The following is a 24,834-nucleotide window of genomic DNA, read 5'->3' on the forward strand; positions in this document are numbered from 1 at the left end:
GTGGTGACGTGTGTTGTGTGTTAACATGTTGTGATAGAAGTGTAGTGACACTGGTGTTGTGATGAAGGTTTCAGTTTCTCAAGGAGGCGTCACTGTGCTCGGATAAATCCATATACGCTACACCATATCTGCAGATGCCTTACCAGCAGCATAACCCAACATGCTTCGTCAGGCCTTGAGTGCATGCTTGTAATTATATTTCACTATCCGTGTACCTATCAAAGTGGATTTCTTCTGCAGAATTTTGCCAGAGGACAACACTCGTTGCCATGGGTTGTTTTTCAGTGTGCCAAGTGTGTGCTGCACACGGGACCTCGGTTTATCATCTCATCCGAATGACTGGACGCTCAGTTTGATTTTCCAGTCAAACCTGGGAGAAAGGGCGAGAGCTGAATTTCGAACCCACACCCTCATGGATTCTCCATTTTGGCAGTTGAGCGTCTTAACCATTCTGCCACCTTCCTCAAAGATGCTAATATATCTCGAGTGTAGTGTGTTTTGTGTCACTGTTGTGATGGAGGTGTACTATTAATTCTTCGGAGTGAAACTTGTGTGTTGTGTGTCTCTGTGATCTGATGGACGTGTAGTGCGTTGTGTGTCAGTTTCGATGGAAGTGTACTGTTACTTCTAATGACACTGGTGTGTTGTGTGTCACTGTGATCTGATGGATGTGTAGTGTGTTGTGCATCACGTTGTTGTGATGGAAGTGTATTGTCACTTTTGTATAATGTCACTGATGTATTGTGTGTCACTGTGATCTGATGGACGTGTAATGTGTTGTGCGTCACTGTGTTGTGATGGAAGTGTACTAATTCTTTGAAGTGACACTGACACTGGTATGTTGCGTGTTACTATGATTTGATGGATGTGTAGTGTGTTGTGTGTCACTGTGTTGTGATGGAAGTGTACTAATTCTTTGAAGTGACACTGACACTGGTATGTTGCGTGTTACTATGATTTGATGGATGTGTAGTGTGTTGTGTGTCACTGTGTTGTGATGGAAGTGTACTGTTACTTCTGTGTAGTGACACTGTGATCTGATGGACATGCAGTGTGTTGTGTGTTATTGTGTTTTGATGGAAGTGTACTTTTAGTGTTACTTCTTTGGAGTGACACTGGTGTGTTGTGTGTCACTGTGATCTAATGGAAGTGCGGTGTGTTGTGTATCGCTGTGTTGTGATGGACATGTACTGCACCGTTACTTATATGTACTTGTAGTGACTCTGATGTGTTGTGTGTCACTGTCATCTGATGGACATGTAGCACATTGTGTGTCACTTGCTGTGTTGTGATGGATGTGTACTGTACTGTTACTCATATGTAGTGACACTGGTGATGAGTGGTGTGTTGTCGGTCACTGTGATCTTATGGACATGCAGTGTGTTGTGTTGTGTGTCAGTGTCATTGTTTTGTGAAGGACGTGTACTGTACTGTTATGTATATGTAGTGACTCTGGTGTGTTGTGTGTCACTGTGATCTTATGGTCATGTGGTGTGTTGTGTGTCGTTGTGTTGTGATGGAAGTGTACTGTTACTTCTTTGGAGTGAAACTCGTGTGTTGTGTGTCACTGTGATCTGATGGAAGTGCGGTGTGTTGTGTATCGCTAGGAGCAGTCATGGTGTGGTGGCTGCCCAGCTACAATAAAGAGCATGAAGTGAATATGCATGCTGTGTCGTGTGTCACACTATAACATGCACCTAGTGTTGTCACATTGTAACACATGCATTGTGTTGTTTCACACCGTAACATGCACATCAAGTTGTTGCATGATAACATACGCGTCGTATTGTGTGTCACACTGTAACATGCACATAGTGTTGTGTCACAATATAACATGCACATAGTGTTGTGTCGCACTGTAAAATGCACATAGTGTTGTGTCACACTGTAACATGGATAACATACGTGTTACGTGACACAGTTTAACATGCGTGTCATGTCATGTCTCAGTTTAACATGCGCACCATGTTGTTTCACACTGCAGCATGCAAGTCGTCGTGTCACACGATAACGCACATGCAGTGTTGTTTCACACTATAACATGCATGTCGTGATTTGTCACACTTAACACATTTGTTGTGTTGTGTCACAGTATAAGACCGCATTATGTTCTGTCACACTATAACACGCAAGTTGTGTCATGTCACACATTAACATGTGTTTCACACTGTAACACTTGTGTCATGTCATAGTATAACACTGCATCATGTTATGGCCCACCATAACACATGTCTGTCGTGTCATGTAACACTTTAACACATGTGTCATGTCGTGTCACACAGTCTCACACCATAAGACGCTGCATCATGGTGTGTCAGACTATAACATGTCCGTCGTTTCATGTCACACCATAACACGCATGTCGTGCCGTGTCAAACCATGACAGTGACATGTTGTGTGTTGTTGTTGTGCGTCACACAGATGCAGCATGGAGCGCAGCAGCAGCGACTTTGCCCACAGCCAGGACACCACCCTCACCCCGCCCCGGTCCTCCCCCTCCCCCTCCACCACCCCTCTCCTCTCCTCCCCGTCCTCGGGCGACCCCTCTGCCAGGGGTGAGGGCGAGGGTCGTGGGGGGTCGCGTTTGGGGGGTCGTCGGCGCGTGCTGCTGTACGTGCAGGGTCACATGGACACGCTGCTGGTGCTGCTGGTGGAGGACCCCGCCCTGGCCACCAGGGACACCGTGCACACCCTGGTCTGTCTGTCTGTCTGTCGCTGTCAGTGTGTCTGTCGCTGTGTGTCTGGACACACACACACACACGTGCATGCATGGACACACAGACACACAGACACAGAGACTCACACACTCAGACACATAGACTCACACACACACACACACACACTCACACACACACACACAGACTCACACATACACACACACACATGGGTACACACACACACACTCACTGACACACACACACACACACACACACACACACACACACACACACACACTCACACACACACACACACACACACACACACACACACACACACACACACACACACACACACACACACACAAACACAAACACACATGCGTGCACACATACATACACATGCATGCTTGCACACACACACACACACACATGTATACAAACACACACACATATAACCCTCCCTCCCCCAAATCCCCCTGGTTGTTTAGAATACTTACTTTGAATTTGATTGGATATCAGCCTTCCATGTCTGTTAGAATGCCTACTTTGATTGGTTGTCAGCCTTCCTGTCTGTTAAAATGCTCATTTTGACTGGTTGTTAAAAAAGAAAGAAAAAGAAAAAAGAAAAGAAAAAAAAAGGGGTGGGGGCGGCATAAGTACAGTCACATCTAGGGCCTCGTGGAAGGGTCCGTTAAGCGTTGGACTTTGATCAAGCGTTGACCAATGATCAGGGGCAGTGTCCTTGGGAAGGGTGATTTACTTCAGCTTGGCTCACTGCACCCAGGTGTCGACGGGTACCTGACCTCTGACCATTCCCTCAGTTTTTCTTCTGAGGGTTCAGAAAACATAACCTGTACCTCCATTGTTATAATTATACACAATGAGAAAAATCATTTATTCATGATTTAACAAAACCAAAAATTGCTGATGGACACCACATGTGGAGTGATGGCCTAGAGGTAACGCATCTGCTTAGGAAGCGAGAGAATCTGAGTGTGCTGGTTCAAATCATGGCTCAGCCGCCGATATTTTCTCCCCCTCCGCTAGACCTTGAGTGGTTGTCTGGACGCTAGTCATTCGGATGAGACAATAAACTGAGGTCCCATGTGCAGCATGCACTTAGTGCACGTAAAAGAACTCACGGCAACAAAAAGGTTTTTCCTGTAGAAACAATCCACTTCGATAGGAAAAACAAATAAAACTGCTTGCAGGAAAAAAAAAAAAAAAGGGTGGTGCTGTAGTATAGTGACATGCTCTCCCTGAGGAGAGCAGCCCGAATTTCACACAGAGAAATCTGTTGTGGTAAAAAGATACACAAATACAAATAATATGATGTCCAAGGCACAAAAAAAAACAAGAACACAGCATAGTAGGGGTGTCCACTTACCATGGAAAAACAAAAGACAATAAAACAATGTTCAACTTCAAGCCTTTCCAAAAAAAAACAAAAAAACAACAACAGAAAAAACCAATAAAAGCTAAACAACAATGGTGAATAGACCAGCAGGGGGGAAAAAATGATAAAGGAAGAGACAACAACAACAAAAAAAAAGAAGGTGAAAGCCAGAAACAAATACTGAAATAGAGCAGTGGAAAGAGAGGAGGTTTCTGGCACAGAATTTCCAGAATGTGGATATCATGATTATTCTGAAAGAGTCCCCGGCATCCCCAGGGACATGGGGAGGGGGTTAGAACATGTGTGTGTGGAGGGTTTTTTGGGGGGACTTTGATTGGTTGCAATTCTTCATGTATGTGGAGGGTTTTTTGGGGGACTTTGATTGGTTGTAATTCTTTATGTGTGTGGAGGGTTTTTTTTGGGGGGACTTTGATTGGTTGTAATTCTTTATGTGTGTGGAGGGTTTTTTTGGGGACTTTGATTGGTTGTAATTCTTCATGTGTGTGGAGGGTTTTTTGGGGGACTTTGATTGGTTGCAATTCTTTATGTGTGTGGAGGGTTTGGGGGGGACTTTAATTGGTTGCAATTCTTCCATGTCTTCTAGGCAGAGGAAGGTGGCTTAATGGTTAAGATACTCATGTGCCAGTGCAGAGTTCTCGAGGGTCTAGGCCTGAATCTCACTCTTGACATTTCTCCCAAGTTTGACTGGAAAATCAAACTGAGCGTCCAGCCATTCGGATGAGACAATAAATAAACCAAGGTCCTGTGTGCAGCACGAACTTTGTGCACTGAAAAAGAACCCATGGCAGCGAGGTTGTTGTCCTCTGGCAAAATTCTGAAGATAGAAATCCAGGTACACAAGTATACACACATGCATTCAAGGCTTGACTAAAGGTGTTGGGTTATGCAGCTGGTCAGGCAGGCATGTAGCGTATATGGATTCGTCCAAACACGGTGATGCCTAGTTGAGTAACAGAAACTGATACCATGTCTGTTAGAATGCTCACTTTGATTGTCGGTCTCCAGCAATGTTTTTAATGAAATTTTCTTATGATTGACTGTGTGTGTTTACATGTTAAAAAAAAACAACAACAGAAAAGAAAAAAATAAAGTTGATTGTGATTGGTCGTCTTATCCCAAGTTCGACAGAACGCTCAGTTTGATTGGTTCACATGTCCTGCTTACAGTGGAAGACTTCCCTGGCCAAGCTGGCAGACCTAGACTTTGCTGTCAGTGACGCTAACTCTCTGTACGACAGTACTATCCCTGTGAGTATTTTAACTGTCAGTGACACTAACTCTCTGCATCAAACTAATATTAGTGTGAGTATTTTAACTGTCGGTGACGCTAACTCTCTGCATGAAAATAATATTAGTGTGAGTATTTTAACTGTCGGTGATGCTAACTCTCTGCATGACAGTAACATCAGTGTGAGTATTTTTACTGTCAGTGACGCTAACTCTCTGCATGAAGTACTATCAGTGTGAGTATTTTAACTGTCGGTGCCGCTAACTCTCTGCATGAAAGTAATATCAGTGTGAGTATTTTAACTGTTGGTGACGCTAACTCTCTGCATCAAACTAATATTAGTGTGAGTATTTTAACTGTCGGTGACACTAACTCTCTGCATGAAACTAATATCACTGTGAGTATTTTAACTGTCAGTGACACTAACTCACCGCACGACAGTACTATCACTGTGAGTATTTCAACTGTTTGTGATGCTAACTCTTTGCATGACAGTAATATCACTGTGGGTATTTTAACTATCAGTGACGCTAACTCTCTGCATGAAAGTAATATTAGTGTGAGTATTTTAACTGTCAGTGCCGCTAACTCTCTGCATGACAGTACTATCACTGTGAGTATTTTAACTGTCAGTGACGCTAACTCTCTGCATGACAGTAATATCAGTGTGAGTATTTTAACTGTCAGTGACGCTAACTCTCTGCACGACAGTAATATCAGTGTGAATATTTTTGCTGTCAGTGACGCTAACTCTCTGCATGACAGTAATATCAGTGTGAGTATTTTTGCTGTCAGTGACGCTAACTCTCTGCATGACAGTAATATCAGTGTGAGTATTTCAACTGTTTGTGATGCTAACTCTCTGCATGACAGTAATATCACTGTGGGTATTTTAACTATCAGTGACGCTAACTCTCTGCATGAAAGTAATATTAGTGTGAGTATTTTAACTGTCAGTGCCGCTAACTCTCTGCATGACAGTACTATCACTGTGAGTATTTTAACTATCAGTGACGCTAACTCTCTGCATGAAACTAATATCAGTGTGAGTATTTTAACTGTCAGTGACGCTAACTCTCTGCACGACAGTACTATCAGTGTGAGTATTTTTGCTGTCAGTGATGCTAACTCTCTGCATGACAGTAATATCAGTGTGAGTATTTTTGCTGTCAGTGACGCTAACTCTCTGTATGACAGTAATATCAGTGTGAGTATTTCAACTGTTTGTGATGCTAACTCTCTGCATGACAGTAATATCACTGTGGGTATTTTAACTATCAGTGACGCTAACTCTCTGCATGAAACTAATTTTAGTGTGAGTATTTTAACTGTTGGTGACGCTAACTCTCTGCATGACAGTAACATCAGTGTGAGTATTTTAACTATCAGTGACGCTAACTCTCTGCATGAAACTAATATCAGTGTGAGTATTTTAACTGTCAGTGATACTAACTCTCTGCACAACAGTACTGTCACTGTGAGTATTTTAACTGTCAGTGATACTAACTCTCTGCACAACAGTAATATCGCTGAGTATTTTTGCTGTCAGTGACGCTAACTCTCTACATGACAGTAATATCAGTGTGAGTATTCTGCTGTCGACTCTCTACATGACAGCACTATCACTGTGAGTATTTTAACTGTCAGTGATGCTAACTCTCTGCATGACAGTAATATTAGTGTGAGTATTTTAACTGTCAGTTACATTAACTCTCTGCATGACAGTAACATCAGTGAGTATTTTTACTGTCAGTGACGCTAACTCTCTGCATCAAAGTAACATCAGTGAGTATTTTTACTGTCAGTAACGCTAACTGTCTGCATGACAGTAATATCAGTGTGAGTATTTTTTTTACTGTCGACTCTCAACATGACAGTAATATCAGTCTGAGTATTCTTGCTATCAGTGATGATCAGTATGAGTATTTTTGTTGTCTGTGTTCCTAACTTTTTGACAGGATAGTAATATCAGTGTATTTTTTTTAGTCAGTGATGCTAACTCTCAGTATGACAGGTATTAAGTGTGAGTATTTTAACTGTCAGTGACACTAACTCTCATCATGACAGTGATATCACTGTGAGTAGTTTTACTGACACTGTGACAGTGATGCTGACTCTCAGTATGACAGGTATTAAGTGTGAATATTTTAACTGTCAGTGACACTAACTCTCATCATGACAGTAATATCACTGTGAGTATTTTTACTGACAGTGATGCTAACTCTCAACATGATAGTGAGTAATATCAGTGTGAATATTATTGCCAGTGTTGCTCACTCTCGACATGATAGTATTACTATATGGGTGTGACTATTTGTGCTGTCACAGTAATATCAGAGTGAGCATTTTTTTGCTGTCAGTGACGCTGACTCTCAACATGATATCAATATTGATCAGTGTGAGTACTTTTGCTGATAGTGATCAATATTTCATTAGAACAAGAGACAGACATAGACCACATTTACTTTGAAGGTTTGCGTTGTGTGTGTTGAACAGAGTGGACGCTCCTCCTACCTGTACCTCAAGTACCTGCGGTCTTCCCAGGCCATGCAAGGTGAGAGAGACCCCTCAGGTGTGGTGTCTTCACCATGCACACGTTTGTGTAAAAAAAAAAAAAAAAAAAAAAAGCACGCAGTGATTTTTTTTTTTTCAATCACAGTGGCAGCTTAGATTCACAAGCGCCAGTGTTTTCTGTCATGACCAGAAATTCAGAAAGTAAGCACAATGAAATTTATGAATTTGAAAACCAACATGGCAGTGAAGAGGAATGTGTATGAGAACTACACTGAAAAGATTTTAAGGGGGGATGCGGCAGTGTAAAAGAGACCAAAATGATGATTTTTCATGATTTGGGTTTTTGATGGATTTTGATTCTTGAACATCTCTTCTATCATGTGCATACATTTTTCCACTGTAAAGATGTCTTTAACAATGAAAAAATTGCCAATAAAGATTGCTTGCTGAATCATGGAAGTGTTTATTTTGTTCAATTTCGACTAAGTCGTCAAGTTTCTGGCCTTGACAACATACCTTAGACTTGCTCAATGATGAGTAAACCTACAACCACGAGACTTTGCATGATTGTTTTATAACACGCTATTGAAGTTTTGTCGTGAGTATGTATGAAAATATTCTCTGGGTTTTAATTCATAGCAGTTCCAATCTTTTTACCCATTGTAAATTTTGAGGATTTCACAATACCCAAAATTTCAAAAATTCATAAAAAATACAATAACTGAAGAATCAACACAATCTCACATGAAAATGAAGATAATGTCATTGTATATCAAGTCCCTATAACAAAAAGTGTTTGCATGCACCACATGGACCACAAACCCAATTTCTTTAATACATTGTTTGGTGGCCATTTTGATTTATTTCCATTGCAGTGGGTATTCACAGAAATCTAAGAACACTTTTTTTGTGATCCACAAGTGATGATTCACCTAGTAGACAAAAAAAATAGAGATATAGTTGGAGAGAAAAAAAAGACGTTATTTGACTGTAGTGTCTGGTCTTAAGCGTTGTGGAAAAAGATGGGTGCAGAACACCACCTGGGGCAAAATCAGCGTGGGTGTTGTCTTCAGCTGTGCGATGAACCCAGAACACCACCCGGGGCAAAATCAGCGTGGGTGTTGTCTTCAGCTGCACGATGAACCCAGAACACCACCCGAGGCAAAATCAGCGTGGGTGTTGTCTTCAGCTGTGCAATTAACCCAGAACTCAGAACACCACCCAGGGCAAAATCAGCGTGGGTGTTGTCTTCAGCTGTGCAATGAACCCAGAACACTACCCAGGGCAAAATCAGCGTGGGTGTTGTCTTCAGCTGTGCAATGAACCCAGAACACCACCCAGGGCAAAATCAGCGTGGGTGTTGTCTTCAGCTGTGCAATGAACCCAGAACACCACCCAGGGCAAAATCAGCGTGGGTGTTGTCTTCAGCCGTGCAATGAACCCAGAACACCACCCGGGGCAAAATCAGCGTGGGTGTTGTCTTCAGCTGTGCCATGAACCCAGAACACCACCCGGGGCAAAATCAGCGTGGGTGTTGTCTTCAGCTGTGCAATGAAACCAGAACACCCCACCCAGGGCAAAATCAGTGTGGGTGTTGTCTTCATCTGTGCAGTGAAACCTGAACACCCCACCCAGGGCAAAATCAGCATGGGTGTTGTCTTCAGCTGTGCGATGAACCCAGAACACCACCCGGGGCAAAATCAGCGTGGGTGTTGTCTTCAGCTGTGCGATGAACCCAGAGCACCACCCGGGGCAAAATCAGCGTGGGTGTTGTCTTCAGCTGTGCGATGAACCCAGAACACCACCTGGGGCAAAATCAGCGTGGGTGTTGTCTTCAGCTGTGCGATGAACCCAGAACACCACCCAGGGCAAAATCAGCATGGGTGTTGTCTTCAGCTGTGCCATGAACCCAGAACACCACCCGGGGCAAAATCAGCGTGGGTGTTGTCTTCAGCTGTGCCATGAACCCAGAACACCCCACCCAGGGCAAAATCAGCGTGGGTGTTGTCTTCAGCTGTGCCATGAACCCAGAACACCACCCGGGGCAAAATCAGCATGGGTGTTGTCTTCAGCTGTGCAATGAACCCAGAACACCACCCAGGACAAAATCAGCGTGGGTGTTGTCTTCAGCTGTGCAATGAACCCAGAACACCACCCAGGGCAAAATCAGCGTGGGTGTTGTCTTCAGCTGTGCCATGAACCCAGAACACCACCCGGGGCAAAATCAGCGTGGGTGTTGTCTTCAGCTGTGCCATGAACCCAGAACACCACCCGGGGCAAAATCAGCATGGGTGTTGTCTTCAGCTGTGCAATGAAACCAGAACACCCCACCCAGGGCAAAATCAGTGTGGGTGTTGTCTTCATCTGTGCAGTGAAACCTGAACACCCCACCCAGGGCAAAATCAGCGTGGGTGTTGTCTTCATCTGTGCAGTGAAACCTGAACACCCCACCCAGGGCAAAATCAGCGTGGGTGTTGTCTTCAGCCGTGCAATGAACCCAGAACACCTCCCGGGGCAAAATCAGCGTGGGTGTTGTCTTCAGCTGTGCCATGAACCCAGAACACCACCTGGGGCAAAATCAGCGTGGGTGTTGTCTTCAGCTGTGCGCTGAACCCAGAACACCACCCGGGGCAAAATCAGCGTGGGTGTTGTCTTCAGCTGTGCGATGAACCCAGAACACCACCTGGGGCAAAATCAGCGTGGGTGTTGTCTTCAGCTGTGCGATGAACCCAGAACACCACCCGGGGCAAAATCAGCGTGGGTGTTGTCTTCAGCTGTGCCATGAACCCAGAACACCACCCGGGGCAAAATCAGCGTGGGTGTTGTCTTCAGCTGTGCCATGAACCCAGAACACCACCCGGGGCAAAATCAGCGTGGGTGTTGTCTTCATCTGTGCAATGAAACCAGAACACCCCACCCAGGGCAAAATCGGTGTGGGTGTTGTCTTCATCTGTGCAGTGAAACCTGAACACCCCACCCAGGGCAAAATCAGCGTGGGTGTTGTCTTCAGCTGTGCGATGAACCCAGAACATCATCCAGGCAAAATCAGCGTGGGTGTTGTCTTCAGCTGTGCAATGAACCCAGAACACCACCCGGGGCAAAATCAGCGTGGGTGTTGTCTTCAGCTGTGCAATGAACCCAGAACACCACCCGGGGCAAAATCAGCGTGGGTGTTGTCTTCAGCTGTGCAATGAACCCAGAACACCGGTGACCTGGAGCTAATCTAAAACGTGACATGGTGTTTGTTATGATTTTTATTTATTCTGGAATTTTTTTTGGAGGCTGTAGTTTTTGACAGTCAGATTTCTGGGGTTAGGCCTGTCTGCCAGGAAGGGGACGATGATGATGTTTTGTGCTGATGATGTGAGTGTGATGTGTGTAGTGGAACATGATAGCAGTGATGTACTGATGGGTGCAGTGGTCAGATGGTTACAGCGCTGGGTTCTTGCCCAAATTTCCGGAGTTCGATCCCTGTCTAGCCTGGTGGGTAAAGGGTGGAGGTTTTTCCGATCTCCCAGGTCAGCATAAGTGCACACCTGCTACTGCCTGAACCCCCTTCTTGTGTATACCATATATGCATGCAGAAGATCAAATACGCAGGTTAAAGATCCAGTAAGCCATGTCAGCGTTCAGTGGGTTTTGGAAACAAAGACATTCCTGGTATGCACATGCCGGAAAATGGAGTATGGCTGCCTAAATGGTGGGGTAAATGAACAAAAACAGTCATACACATGAAATGTTACATGTGTGTGTGTGTGTGTGTGTGTGTTGACAGAAACATGACTGAATGATACAGGAAACGAATGATGAGCGCCCAATGGCAGCTATTGGTCGGCTCTACCCTGTAAGGCAGCCTGTTGTGCAAACGACTCCGTGTTAGTAAAAAGCGCTTAGAGCTTGGTCTCTGATGGAGGATAGGCGCAAAATTAGCATCCATATCATCATCATCACCACCACCACAAACTAACACCTCTCTATGTCCAGAGATGCCAGCTGTTACGATTTCACCGTATTTTGTTACGCTTGATCGCAGTTCGTTCCGACATTATGCTGATGTCAGAATTGTTCGATGAGTTCTTTTTCTACTGCAAGCATGGCCACATGCTTTCCTGTCGTAACATTAACTAGACGCTCTAGACCTATCAGTCACGAGGCTATGGCAGTTGCTACTAATCTTGGGTCTCATGTGAGGATGCTCAGCTAATCGCATGCTTGTTTACATTGAAACATCATGGACTGGACCAATGAGCTTAATCGTAGCAGTTACACTGTGTTGCAGGTTGGCTCAATTGTTTGTATGCTTTATACATAAATTGTACAGTTGTTGATGTGGCTTGGAGTCCAAGTGTTCCTACCAAATTCAGAATGTTCCTACCAAGTTTCCTGATTGTTTCCGCAAACACTTGACAGGGGTTGGCATCTCTGTGTATCCTAGATGATGTGACACTGAGGGTGACACGTGTGTCATGACGTGTTTCAGGCACGGCCACGGCCCCAGTGACCAGCCTGGCCAATGAACTGGTGTCGTCCTCTGTCCTGCTGCACGACACCTTCATGTCCAGGCCCCAGGCCAGTGACATCCTGGCCAGGTAAGCACTCCTTAACACTCCTGATGGACTGGCCAGGGAAGCACTCCTTAACGCTCCTGACTGACTGGCCAGGTAAGCACTCCTCAACGCTCCTGACTGACTGGCCAGGTAAGCACTCCTCAACGCTCCTGACTGACTGGCCAGGTAAGCACTCCTTAACACTCCTGACTGACTGGTCAGGTAAGCACTCCTCACTGGTCAGGTAAGGTAAGGACTCCTGCGCGACACCTTCATGTCCAGGCCCCAGGCCAGCGACATCCTGGTCAGGTAAGCACTCCTCAACATTCCTGACTGACTGGCCAGGTAAGCACTCCTTAACACTCCTGACTGACTGGTCAGGTGAGCACTCCTTAACACTCCTGACTGACTGGTCAGGTGAGCACTCCTTAACACTCCTGACTGACTAGCCAGGTAAGCACTCCTTAACACTCCTGATGGACTGGTCAGGTAAGCACTCCTTAACACTCCTGACTGACTGGTCAGGTGAGCACTACTTAACACTCCTGACTGACTGGTCAGGTGGGCACTCAACACTCCTGACTGACTGGCCAGGTAAGCACTCCTCAACGCTCCTGACTGACTGGCCAGGTAAGCACTCCTTAACACTCCTGACTGACTGGTCAGGTGAGCACTCCTTAACACTCCTGACTGACTGGCCAGGTAAAGCACTCCTTAACACTCCTGATGGATTGGCCAGGTAAGCACTCCTTAACACTCCTGATGGATTGGCCAGGTAAGCACTCCTTAACACTCCTGATGGATTGGCCAGGTAAGCACTCCTTAACACTCCTGATGGATTGGCCAGGTAAGCACTCAACACTCCTGACTGAACTGGCCAGGTAAGCACTCCTTAACACTCCTGACTGGCTGCCCAGGTAAGCACTCCTTAACACTCCTGACTGACTGGTCAGGTAAGCACTCAACACTCCTGACTGAACTGGCCAGGTAAGCACTCCTTAACACTCCTGACTGGCTGCCCAGGTAAGCACTCCTTAGCACTCCTGACTGACTAGCCAGGTGAGCACTCCTTAACACTCCTGACTGACTGGCCAGGTAAGCACTCCTTAACACTCCTGACTGACTGGCCAGGTAAGCACTCCTTAACACTCATGACTGACTAGCCAGGTAAGCACTCCTTATCGCTCCTGACTGACTGGCCAGGTAAGCACTCCTTAACACTCCTGACTGACTGGCCAGGTAAGCACTCCTTAACACTCCTGACTGACTGGCCAGGTAAACACTCCTTAACACTCCTGACTGGTCAGGTGAGCACTCCTCAACACTCCTGACTGACTGGCCAGGTGAGCACTCCTTAACACTCCTGACTGACTGGTCAGGTAAGCACTCCTCAACGCTCCTGACTGACTGGCCAGGTGAGCACTCCTTAACACTCCTGACTGACTGGCCAGGTAAGCACTCCTTAACACCCCTGACTGGCTGGCCAGGTAAGCACTCCTTAACACTCCTGACTGGCTGGCCAGGTAAGCACTCCTTAACACTCCTGACTGGCTGGCCAGGTAAGCACTCCTTAACACTCCTGACTGGCTGGCCAGGTAAGCACTCTTCACTGGTCAGGTAAGGTAAGGACTCCTCACAGGTCAGATAAGCGCTCCTTCCTGACTCAGGTAAGCTGATATATTCTGCTTTTTTGTCATTTATTAATTTCTTCTGTATTAAATATTCATCTGTTTATTTATCTTAGTGTTGAGTATTGATAACAAAAAAGAGTGCAAGCATACATTGTACAGTATTCAGGTGATTCCATTGTGGCACAACGCCAGCAGCGGTTGTGAAGTGTCTCTGCTGTGTAATGCGTGTCTCTGCTGTGTATTGCAGAACTCACACCACCAGTTGCTATGGACACCGGAGCCTGAGCAGCGAGACGTTTTTCCAGGTGGTGGCGTCCAAGACAGGAGGCTTCCCTGACCCCGGTGACCTGGCCTTCACCTTGGACCAGTACGCTGACAGGAAGCTGTACGCCGACCACAGCTCTGCTCTGCTCTGATGACCTCGTCTGACCTACGCCTTACCCTCCCCAAAACAGAGTATGGCTGTCTCCTCTCGCATGCACCTTATCCTCCCCAAAATGGAGTATGGCTGCCTCATCTGACCTACGCCTTATCCTCCCCAAAACGGAGTATGGCTGCCTCATCTGACCTACACCTTATCCTCCCCCAGATGGAGTATGGCTGTCTCCTCTCACCAATGCCTTATCCTCCAGAAGACGGAGTATGGTTGCCTCGTCTCACCTACGCCTTATCCTCCCCAAAACGGAGTATGGCTGCCTACATGGTGGGGGGTAAAAACGGTGTAAAAGCCCACGTATGTGTTTGAGTGAATGTGGGGAACCACAGCCTGTGAATAAAGAAGGAGACGTACGCCTGGAACACAGACCGCCAACAAGCAAGCGCTCTCCTAACATTGATGGTTCCCTATGGACTGCCGGCACTGGGACTGCAAAAGACAAACCCCGGTGTGGCTAGCGTATGGGGGACTCTGAATGAGCGTCATGGTAGGAGTAATGCCACTGGAACGGTGCAGATGATGGGGCAACAAAAAAAAAACAAAAAAAAAAACATTCTTCAGCCATCGTGGCACTGTGTCGGCTGTCCCCAGGTGCGGCCTGTCTTGATCATGTATCGTAAAGCACCGAGATCGATGGGGGATTGTGATTGCGTTGGTGAAGCAAATTGTCGCTGTTATTGTCAGTTTCAGTTTCAAGGAGGTTTCAAAGTGCGAGGACTGATAAGTTTTTATGCAGCATTCATCTGCTTAGAAATGTAGCAGATGTGCTGACCTAGGCATAAACTTCATCCGCTTAAAAAAAGGTAGTTAAAAAAAAAAAAAAGGAGCTGATGCGAGTTGACCTACACATATAAACTCAGCGGGTTGAGAGTCTGTCCTGTGTTATTTGGATGAGGGTGATAGTTATTGTTTTCAAGAAAGTTCTTTCGTTCACCTAGGAAGCGAGAGAATTTGAGCATGCTGGTTTGAATCGGCTCAGCCGCAGATCTTTTCCCCTCCCCCCCCCCCCCCCCCCCTTCACTAGACCTTGAGTTGTGGTGTGGATGCTAGTCATTTGGATGAGACGTGTGTGTGTGTGTGTGTGCATAGGTGTATATATATATATGTGTTTTGTGTGTGTGTGTGTGTGTGTGATTTTCACTGCCGACTGTCAAAATGCAGCATAAGACTTGTCTCTTTTGACATGCATTCTCCTGACTGAAAACACTGACCTTTCACTGGCTGTATGTTTCTGCATATATATATATATATATAGGTAGATATAAACTGTGAAGGTACCTTCTATATTGTGAAAAACATGTGTTTTCATTGTTTCTGTTTAAATTTTGTTGCTGTTGTTGGTTGTTCGTGCTCTCTTTTATATTTAGCACAGCGTGTTTAGCTTCAATACTTTTCAGGGAATCTTTGTTCTTTACACTACTAATATTACAACAACTACTACTACTACTATTTTTGATAATAATGATAATTTTAATTATGATGATAATGATAAACACTTACTCAGCTTTTTTTTCTCAAATAGAGCTCAAAGTGCTTTACATGTTAACCAAAAAAGAAAAAGTTACGATAAATAATGAAATAATTTTTAAAAAATCACCTAATCCAGCTCACTTGCTCTTCTCTCTCTCCCTCTCCCTCTCTCTCTTTCTCTCTCTCCAACACATGCACACACGCACACTCACACACACTTATATATATATAAAGAATTATTCATTATCATTATCATTTTCCTTAATGTTGTCATGATTATATTTCATTGCAGGGAAATTGGAAATTGTTTGAAGTCCTGCAATGAGATAAGGAAATTGTTTGAAGTCCTGCAATGAGATGTGTTGTGTGCTGTTGTTGATGCTGGTGAAACAGTGCTGGTTACCTGTTTTTTTCATAGTGCAATAATCTTGTGTTCTCCTCGTGGGGATGACGGGGGTCTTTCAGTACAAACAGTATCCCCACCTTCTGGAAATTCTGTTGCAAGTAATTTCCTCTTTCCTATTGCTCTCTTTATTTCTGCCTCCTTTTTTTTTTCTTCCTTCACTGTTGTCTCCTTTTCCTGCCTACACAGTCCGTTCCCCTTTTTTCGAGCAGGCATTGACACTTTTTTTTTTTTTTTTTTTTTTTTTTTCCAGCCTATGATGTACTATCTGTGCTGTTTTTCTCTGTATTCTGTCAAGTTCAGACAGAGCTTACACGTGTCTTGATTTTTTTTCCCCCCTCTGTCGTTCTGATTCCCTCGCATCTTTTAAATCTCGTCTCAAAACCCACCTTTTCCCTCAGCAGTAGGTTCAATTGTGGCAGGTCCACTTCCTTTGCATTAGCTGTGCTTGACTATAACTACATGCATGTATATGAATGTGTATTGTGTGTGCGTGAGCTTATGTAAGTTTGTGCCTGCCTATGTGTGCGTATGTGTTAGGGTAGCTGTTAGATACACATGTATTGTTAAAATGTATGTATGCAGTGTGTGTGTGTGTGTGTGTGTGTAGTCACATTTTGGTGTGTGTATGTAACATAGATGTAATGTTTTATGTTAACAAAAGCGTTTTTGTAAAGCACCTAGAGCAGATTTCTGGATAGTGTGCTATATAAGTATCCATTATTATTATCTGTTGTGTTTTACATTTTGTGTTATGCCTCTTTTATTCTCCCCTCCCTACCCCCCTCTGCCCCCCTCCTACCCCCTCTCTCTCAGCCACTGATTGTGTGTACATTTGAGGGTATGGCACGTGTGCTCTTGTGTCTGTGTCTTTGTGTGTGTGTGTGTGTGTGCATAATTATGTGTGTGTGTGTGTGTTTGAGAGCAGCTGTGTGTGTATTGAAAAATTTGTTGTTGTTGTTATTGTGGCTATGTATACCTGGTGGAGGAAAAGAAGCACAGACCTTTTCACCTGATCGGTTAGCACTGCTTGTGATGGTGTGAGGGGAGATAGGCCTGACCTTATTTAAACAAGAACAAAAAAAACAAACAAACAAAAAAAAACCCACAACAGCAACAACAAACAAACAAACAAACAAAAATCATGGGCCATATCTTTAAGATGATTGGTTGGTAGTTGTGATAATGTTTGTTTTGTTGTTTTTTTTTAACGTGAAAATGATGAGGGTTTTTTTTGTGTGATTTGCTGTGACGAATGTTGTGATGATTTTTTTGGTTCTCTTTAAAAAAAATTTTTTTTTAATTTTTATAATTTAGTTGTTGTTTTGATCAGCTGTTATTATGTCTGAATGTGATTGGTTTTGTTTTGTGATGAATCGTGATGGCAGATTTTGCAATGATGGTCAGATTCCTCTGTGTCTGAATGCCGGTTCTCGGTTCATGGGGATCAGCTGATGGATCCTACTTCTTCCTCTGTTTTGGGCTTTGTTGTGTACACGGAATGGTAGAGAGCATTTTGTCATGCTGATGCTTACATTATTGAATAAGAAAGTTTGATTTAAAAAAAAAAAAAAAGAAAAAAAAAAAAAATCCCTGAGAAACGAAAGTGTTCAAGGGATGCTGAGACAGTCCTGCACATTTGCAGAGCGTAGAAGCATCCTCTAATTTTTCTTATCCATTTAAAAAAAAGAAAAAAAAAAATTGATTTATATATATATATATATATATATATATTTTTTTTTTTTTTTTTTTTTTTTTTTTAATTTATTATTTTTTTTTAGCTGAAGCAGCAAGGGACCAACTGGACTGGAATGGCCAGAATAGCCCAGAACAGGGTGTGATGGCGAGGGGTCGTCGATGGCCTGTGCTCCACCAGGAGCGATGGGCAAAATGAATGAAATGATATATATTTTTTTGTGAGGGGTTTGGGGGTGGGGTGGGGGACGAGGAGCGTGGGGAGGGATGCTGATGTTTACGGATTTGGAGTTATGGCTTTTATTCTGTTTCTATTGGTACTGATGGCGACAATTTTCTTTTATCGTGTCAGGGTTGATGTTATAAACTGTAGTTATGGCTTTTATTCTGTTTCTGTTGGTACTGATGGTGACAATTTTCTTTTATCGTGTCAGTTGTTTATGTTATTAACTGTAGTTATGGCTTTTATTCTGTTTTTGTTGGTACTGATGGTGACAATTTTCTTTTATTGTGTCAGTGTTTATGTTATAAACTGTTACAGTTTCATTTATATTCATGTGGGGTGACATTGTTGTGGTGGAGTTGACATGAATGGCCACAGTATTGATGGTGTTGGTGATGGGGTTAACTCGTTCAGCTCCATGCTTGTGGCTCTGAGGCAGAGGCAGTGCTGTGACGTCGATCTCAGTTTCCATGTTTCTACATGTGCATAAACTGCAAGCAAAGTTTGTTCATTTCTATGCTTCTACATGTGCATAAACTGCAGACAGAGGGAACTGACTTCTACAGTATTTCCAGCTGTATGTCAGTTTGGATGGGGGGAGGGTGGGGGGGGTGGGGGAAACAGGTTGATTTCAGTATATAACTCCTATGCTTTTCCCCAACTATATGGCATGGAAGTCTGCCGAGGCTGTAGACTGCACAGGGTTGAATGGGTTAAGGCCAGACACTACAGTCAAATAACGACTTTTTTTCTCTGCAACTATATCTCTCTTTTTTTTGTCTGCTAGGTGTATCATCACTTGTGGATCACAAAAAAAGTGTTCTTAGATTTCTGTGAATACCCGTTGCTGTGGAAACAAATCAGAATAGCCGCCAAACAATGTATCAAAGAAATCAGGTTTGTGGTCCATGTGGTGCATGCAGACACTTTTTGTTATGTGGACTTGATGCACAATGACGTTATCTTCATTTTCACGTGAGTTTGTGTTGATTCTTCAGTTATTGTATTTTTTTTATGAATTTTTGAAATTTTGGGTATTGCGAAATCCTCAAAATTTACAATGGGTAAAAAGATTGGAACTGCTATGAATTAAAACCCAGAGAATATTTTCATACATACTCACAACAAAACTTCAGTGTCATAAAACAATCATGCAAAGTCTCATGGTTGTAGGTTTACTCATCATTGAGCAAGTCCAAGGTATGTTGTCAAGGCCAGAAACTTGACGACTTGCGTCAAAATTGAACAAAAGATTATTAATAAACACTTTCATGATTCAGCAAGCAATCTTTATTGGCAGTTTTTTCATTGTTAAAGACATCTTTACAGTGGAAAAACTTATGCATATGGTAGAAGAGATGTTCAAGAATCAAAATCCATCAAAAACCCGAACCATGAAAAAATCATCATTTTGGTCTCTTTTGCACTGCCGTGTCCCCCCCCCCCCCTTAAGTAGCAGTAGAGTCCTGAGTGATGGTGATGCTGCTGATGGCCATGAGATTAGCCGTGATGACATTATTATTCACCCTTTTGACTTCTCAACCTTCGTGAATCGAGATCAGTATGGCATGAGTCTGATGTGTGATTACTTTTCTTTTTGTGCGTGCATTTCAGTGGTGTCTTTGATTTTTGGTGGGCAAAAGCAGTTCAGATTGTGACGATTGATAACTGTGGTCAGCCTGACAGCAGCACGGTGGGAATTTGCCTGTGTGAATGCGAGTTAATGTTTGTTTGTTCACGGAGAGGTGTGTTGTTGAGGTCCGTTTTATCTTCGGGAAGACCAGAGCAAAGATGTTGAATGCTGGCCTGGTCTTCTGGGACTGAATGTGGAAAAGAACGAAAACTGCAATCTCAAGAGAAAGAAGTTCACATCAAGAACGGTTACTATCATCCTGACCCGTTTTGAGTTGACACACACACACACACACACACAAAACCAACAACAAAAAAACATTGTGTTAATTTGTGGTTATGACAACAGTCTTAACAAACAAGCTGCATTGTGTTGATGTCATTGATTAGTGTTGTGTTTTACATTTTGTGTTATGCCTCTTTTATTCTCCCTCCCTACCCCCCTCTGCCCCCCCCTACCCCCTCTCTCTCAACCACTGATCGTGTGTATATTTGAGGGTATGGCATGTGTGCTCTTGTGTCTGTGTCTTTGTGTTTGAGAGCAACTGTGTGTGTATTGAAAAATTTGTTGTAGTTGTTATTGTGGCTATGTATACCTGGTGGAGGAAAAGAAGCACAGACCTTTTCACCTGATCGGTTAGCACTGCTTGTGATGGTGTGAGGGGAGATAGGCCTGACCTTATTTAAACAACAACAAAAAAACAAACAAACAAAAAAAAACCCACAACAGCAACAACAAACAAACAAAAATCATGGGCCATATCTTTAAGATGATTGGTTGGTAGTTGTGATAATGTTTGTTTTTTGTTTTTTTTTAACGTGAAAATGATGAGGTTTTTTTTGTGTGATTTGCTGTGACGAATGTTGTGATGATTTTTTTGGTTCTCTTTTTTTTTCCAATTTTTTTATTTATTTATAATTTAGTTGTTGTTTTGATCAGCTGTTATTATGTCTGAATGTGATTGGTTTTGTTTTGTGAGGAATCGTGATGGCAGATTTTTGCAATGATGGTCAGATTCCTCTGTGTCTGAATGCAGGTGTCTCGGTTCATGGGGATCAGCTGATGGATCCTACTTCTTCTGTGTTTTGGGCTTTGTTGTGTACACAGAATGGTAGCGAGCATTTTGTCATGCTGATGCTTACATTATTGAATAAGAAAGTTTGATTTAAAAAAACAAAAAAACAAAAACAAAAAACCCCCTGAGAAACGAAAGTGTTCAAGGGATGCTGAGACAGTCCTGCACATTTGCAGAGCGTAGACGCGTCCTCTAATTTTTCTTTCCATTTAAAAGAAAAAAAAAAGAAAAAAAAAAAAGATTGATTTATATATATATATATATATATATATTTTTTTTTTATATATTTTTTTTTTTTAGCTGAAGCAGCAAGGGACCAACTGGACTGGAATGGCCAGAACAGCCCAGAACAGGGTGTGATGGCGAGGGGTCGTCGATGGCCTGTGCTCCACCAGGAGCGATGGGCAAAATGAATGAAATGATATATAATAATATTTTTTTTTTGTGAGGGGTTTGGGGGTGGGGTGGGGGACGAGGAGCGTGGGGAGGGATGCTGATGTTTATGGATTTGGAGTTATGGCTTTTATTCTGTTTCTGTTGTTACTGATGGTGACAATTTTCTTTTATCGTGTCAGTTGTTTGTTATTAACTGTAGTTATGGCTTTTATTCTGTTTTTGTTGGTACTGATGGTGACAATTTTCTTTTATCGTGTCAGTTGTTTGTTATTAACTGTAGTTATGGCTTTTATTCTGTTTCTGTTGGTACTGATGGTGACAATTTTCTTTTATCGTGTCAGTTGTTTATGTTATTAACTGTAGTTATGGCTTTTATTCTGTTTTTGTTGGTACTGATGGTGACAATTTTCTTTTATTGTGTCAGTGTTTATGTTATAAACTGTTACAGTTTCATTTATATTCATGTGGGGTGACATTGTTGTGGTGGAGTTGACATGGATGGCCACAGTATTGATGGTGTTGGTGATGGGGTTAACTTGTTCAGCCCTGTGCTTGTGGCTCTGAGGCAGAGGCAGTGCTCTGACGTCGACCTCAGTTTCCATGTTTCTACATGTGCATAAACTGCAAGCAAAGTTCGTTCATTTCTGTGTTTCTACATGTGCATAAACTGCAAGCAAAGTTTGTTCATTTCTGTGTTTCTACATGTGCATAAACTGAAAGCAAAGTTTGTTCATTTCTATGTTTCTACATGTGCATAAACTGCAGACAGAGGGAACTGACTTCTACAGTATTTCCAGCTGTATGTCAGTTTGGATGGGGGGAGGGGGGGGGGGGAACAGGTTGATTTCAGTATATAACTCCTATGCTTTTCCCCAACTATATGGCATGGAAGTCTGCCGAGGCTGTAGACTGCACAGGGTTGAATGGGTTAAGGCCAGACACTACAGTCAAATAACGACTTTTTTTCTCTGCAACTATATCTCTCTTTTTTTTGTCTGCTAGGTGTATCATCACTTGTGGATCACAAAAAAAGTGTTCTTAGATTTCTGTGAATACCCGTTGCTGTGGAAACAAATCAGAATAGCCGCCAAACAATGTATCAAAGAAATCAGGTTTGTGGTCCATGTGGTGCATGCAGACACTTTTTGTTATGTGGACTTGATACACAATGACGTTATCTTCATTTTCACGTGAGTTTGTGTTGATTCTTCAGTTATTGTATTTTTTTTATGAATTTTTGAAATTTTGGGTATTGCGAAATTCTCAAAATTTACAATGGGTAAAAAGATTGGAACTGCTATGAATTAAAACCCAGAGAATATTTTCATACATACTCACAACAAAACTTCAGTGTCATAAAACAATCATGCAAAGTCTCATGGTTGTAGGTTTACTCATCATTGAGCAAGTCCAAGGTATGTTGTCAAGGCCAGAAACTTGACGACTTGCGTCGAAATTGAACAAAAGATTATTAATAAACACTTTCGTGATTCAGCAAGCAATCTTTATTGGCAGTTTTTTCATTGTTAAAGACATCTTTACAGTGGAGAAACTTATGCATATGGTAGAAGAGATGTTCAAGAATCAAAATCCATCAAAAACCCGAACCATGAAAAAAATCATCATTTTGGTCTCTTTTGCACTGCCGTGTCCCCCCCCCCCCCCCCCCCCCCCCCCCCCTTAAGTAGCAGTAGAGTCCTGAGTGATGGTGATGCTGCTGATGGCCATGAGATTAGCCGTGATGACATTATTATTAACCCTTTTGACTTCTCAACCTTCGTGAATCGAGATCAGTATGGCATGAGTTCGACGTGTGATTACTTTTCTTTTTGTGCGTGCATTTCAGTGGTGTCTTTGATTTTTGGTGGGCAAAAGCAATTCAGATTGTGACGATTGATAACTGTGGTCAGCCTGACAGCAGCGCGGTGGGAATTTGCGTGTGTGAATGCGAGTTAATGTTTGTTTGTTCACGGAGAGTTGTGTTGTTGAGGTCCGTTTTATCTTCGGGAAGACCAGAGCAAAGATGTTGAATGCTGGCCTGGTCTTCTGGGACTGAATGTGGAAAAGAACGAAAACTGCAATCTCAAGAGAAAGAAGTTCACATCAAAGAACGGTTACTATCATCCTGACCCGTTTTGAGTTGACACACACACACACACACACACACACACACACACAAAACCAACAACAAAAAAACATTGTGTTAATTTGTGGTTATGACAACAGTCTTAACAAACAAGCTGCATTGCGTTGATGTTATTGATTAGTGTTGACAAACAAACTGCAATGTGTTGATGTTATTGATTAGTGTTGACAAACAAACTGCATTGTGTTGATGTTATTGATTAGTGTGTTGACAAACAAGCTGCATTGTGTTGATGTTATTGATGAGTGTGTTGACAAACAAACTGCATTGTGTTGATGTTATTGATTAGTGTGTTGACAAACAAGCTGCATTGTGTTGATGTTATTGATTAGTGTGTTGACAAACAAACTGCATTGTGTTGATGTTATTGATTAGTGTGTTGACAAACAAACTGCATTGTGTTGATGTTATTGATTAGTGTGTTGACAAACAAGCTGCATTGTGTTGATGTTATTGATTAGTGCTTTGACAAACAAGTTGCATTGTGTTGATGTTATTGATTAGTGTGTTGACAAACTGCATTGTGTTGATGTCATTGATTAGTGTTGACAAACTGCATTGTGTTGATGTTATTGATTAGTGCTTTGACAAACAAGCTGCTATGTGTTGATGTTATTGATTAGTGTGTTGACAAACAAGCTGCATTGTGTTGATGTTATTGATGAGTGTGTTGACAAACAAGCTGCATTGTGTTGATGTTATTGATTAGTGTGTTGACAAACAAACTGCATTGTGTTGATGTTATTGATTAGTGTGTTGACAAACAAGCTGCATTGTGTTGATGTTATTGATTAGCGTGTTGACAAACAAACTGCATTGTGTTGATGTTATTGATTAGTGTGTTGACAAACAAACTGCATTGTGTTGATGTTATTGATTAGTGTGTTGACAAACAAGCTGCTATGTGTTGATGTTATTGATGAGTGTGTTGACAAACAAGCTGCATTGTGTTGATGTTATTGATTAGTGTGTTGACAAACAAGCTGCATTGTGTTGATGTTATTGATTAGTGTGTTGACAAACTGCATTGTGTTGATGTTATTGATGAGTGTGTTGACAAACAAACTGCATTGTGTTGATGTCATTGATTAGTGTGTTGACAAACAAGCTGCATTGTGTTGAATTTATTGATTAGTGTGTTGACAAACAAACTGCATTGTGTTGATGTTATTGATTAGTGTGTTGACAAACAAGCTGCATTGTGTTGATGTTATTGATGAGTGTGTTGACAAACAAACTGCATTGTGTTGATGTCATTGATGAGTGAGATGACTAACAAGTTACATTTTGTTAATGTTTTTGATGATATTGTTGACAGACCAGTTGCAGTGTGTTAACAGTGGTGATGATGGTGTTGACAA

The 24,834-nt window shown here is 42.7% G+C and overlaps 1 protein-coding gene across 1 annotated transcript in view; it reads left to right on the forward strand.

Annotated features, from left to right (window-relative positions):
* Window positions 1–15,464, forward strand: part of LOC143274936 (uncharacterized) — a 40,800-nt gene extending 25,336 nt beyond the window's left edge. The window contains exons 10-14 of the mRNA XM_076578939.1: window positions 2,422–2,695; window positions 5,244–5,324; window positions 7,801–7,858; window positions 12,299–12,407; window positions 14,244–15,464. Of these exons, the coding sequence (XP_076435054.1) occupies window positions 2,422–2,695; window positions 5,244–5,324; window positions 7,801–7,858; window positions 12,299–12,407; window positions 14,244–14,412 (691 nt within the window). The 3' untranslated portion in view covers window positions 14,413–15,464. The remainder of the gene's footprint in view (window positions 1–2,421; window positions 2,696–5,243; window positions 5,325–7,800; window positions 7,859–12,298; window positions 12,408–14,243) is intronic.
* Window positions 15,465–24,834: the final 9,370 nt, after the last annotated feature.

This window comes from Babylonia areolata, chromosome 29 (assembly GCF_041734735.1).
Source record: "Babylonia areolata isolate BAREFJ2019XMU chromosome 29, ASM4173473v1, whole genome shotgun sequence".
Classification (NCBI taxonomy): domain Eukaryota; kingdom Metazoa; phylum Mollusca; class Gastropoda; order Neogastropoda; family Buccinidae; genus Babylonia; species Babylonia areolata.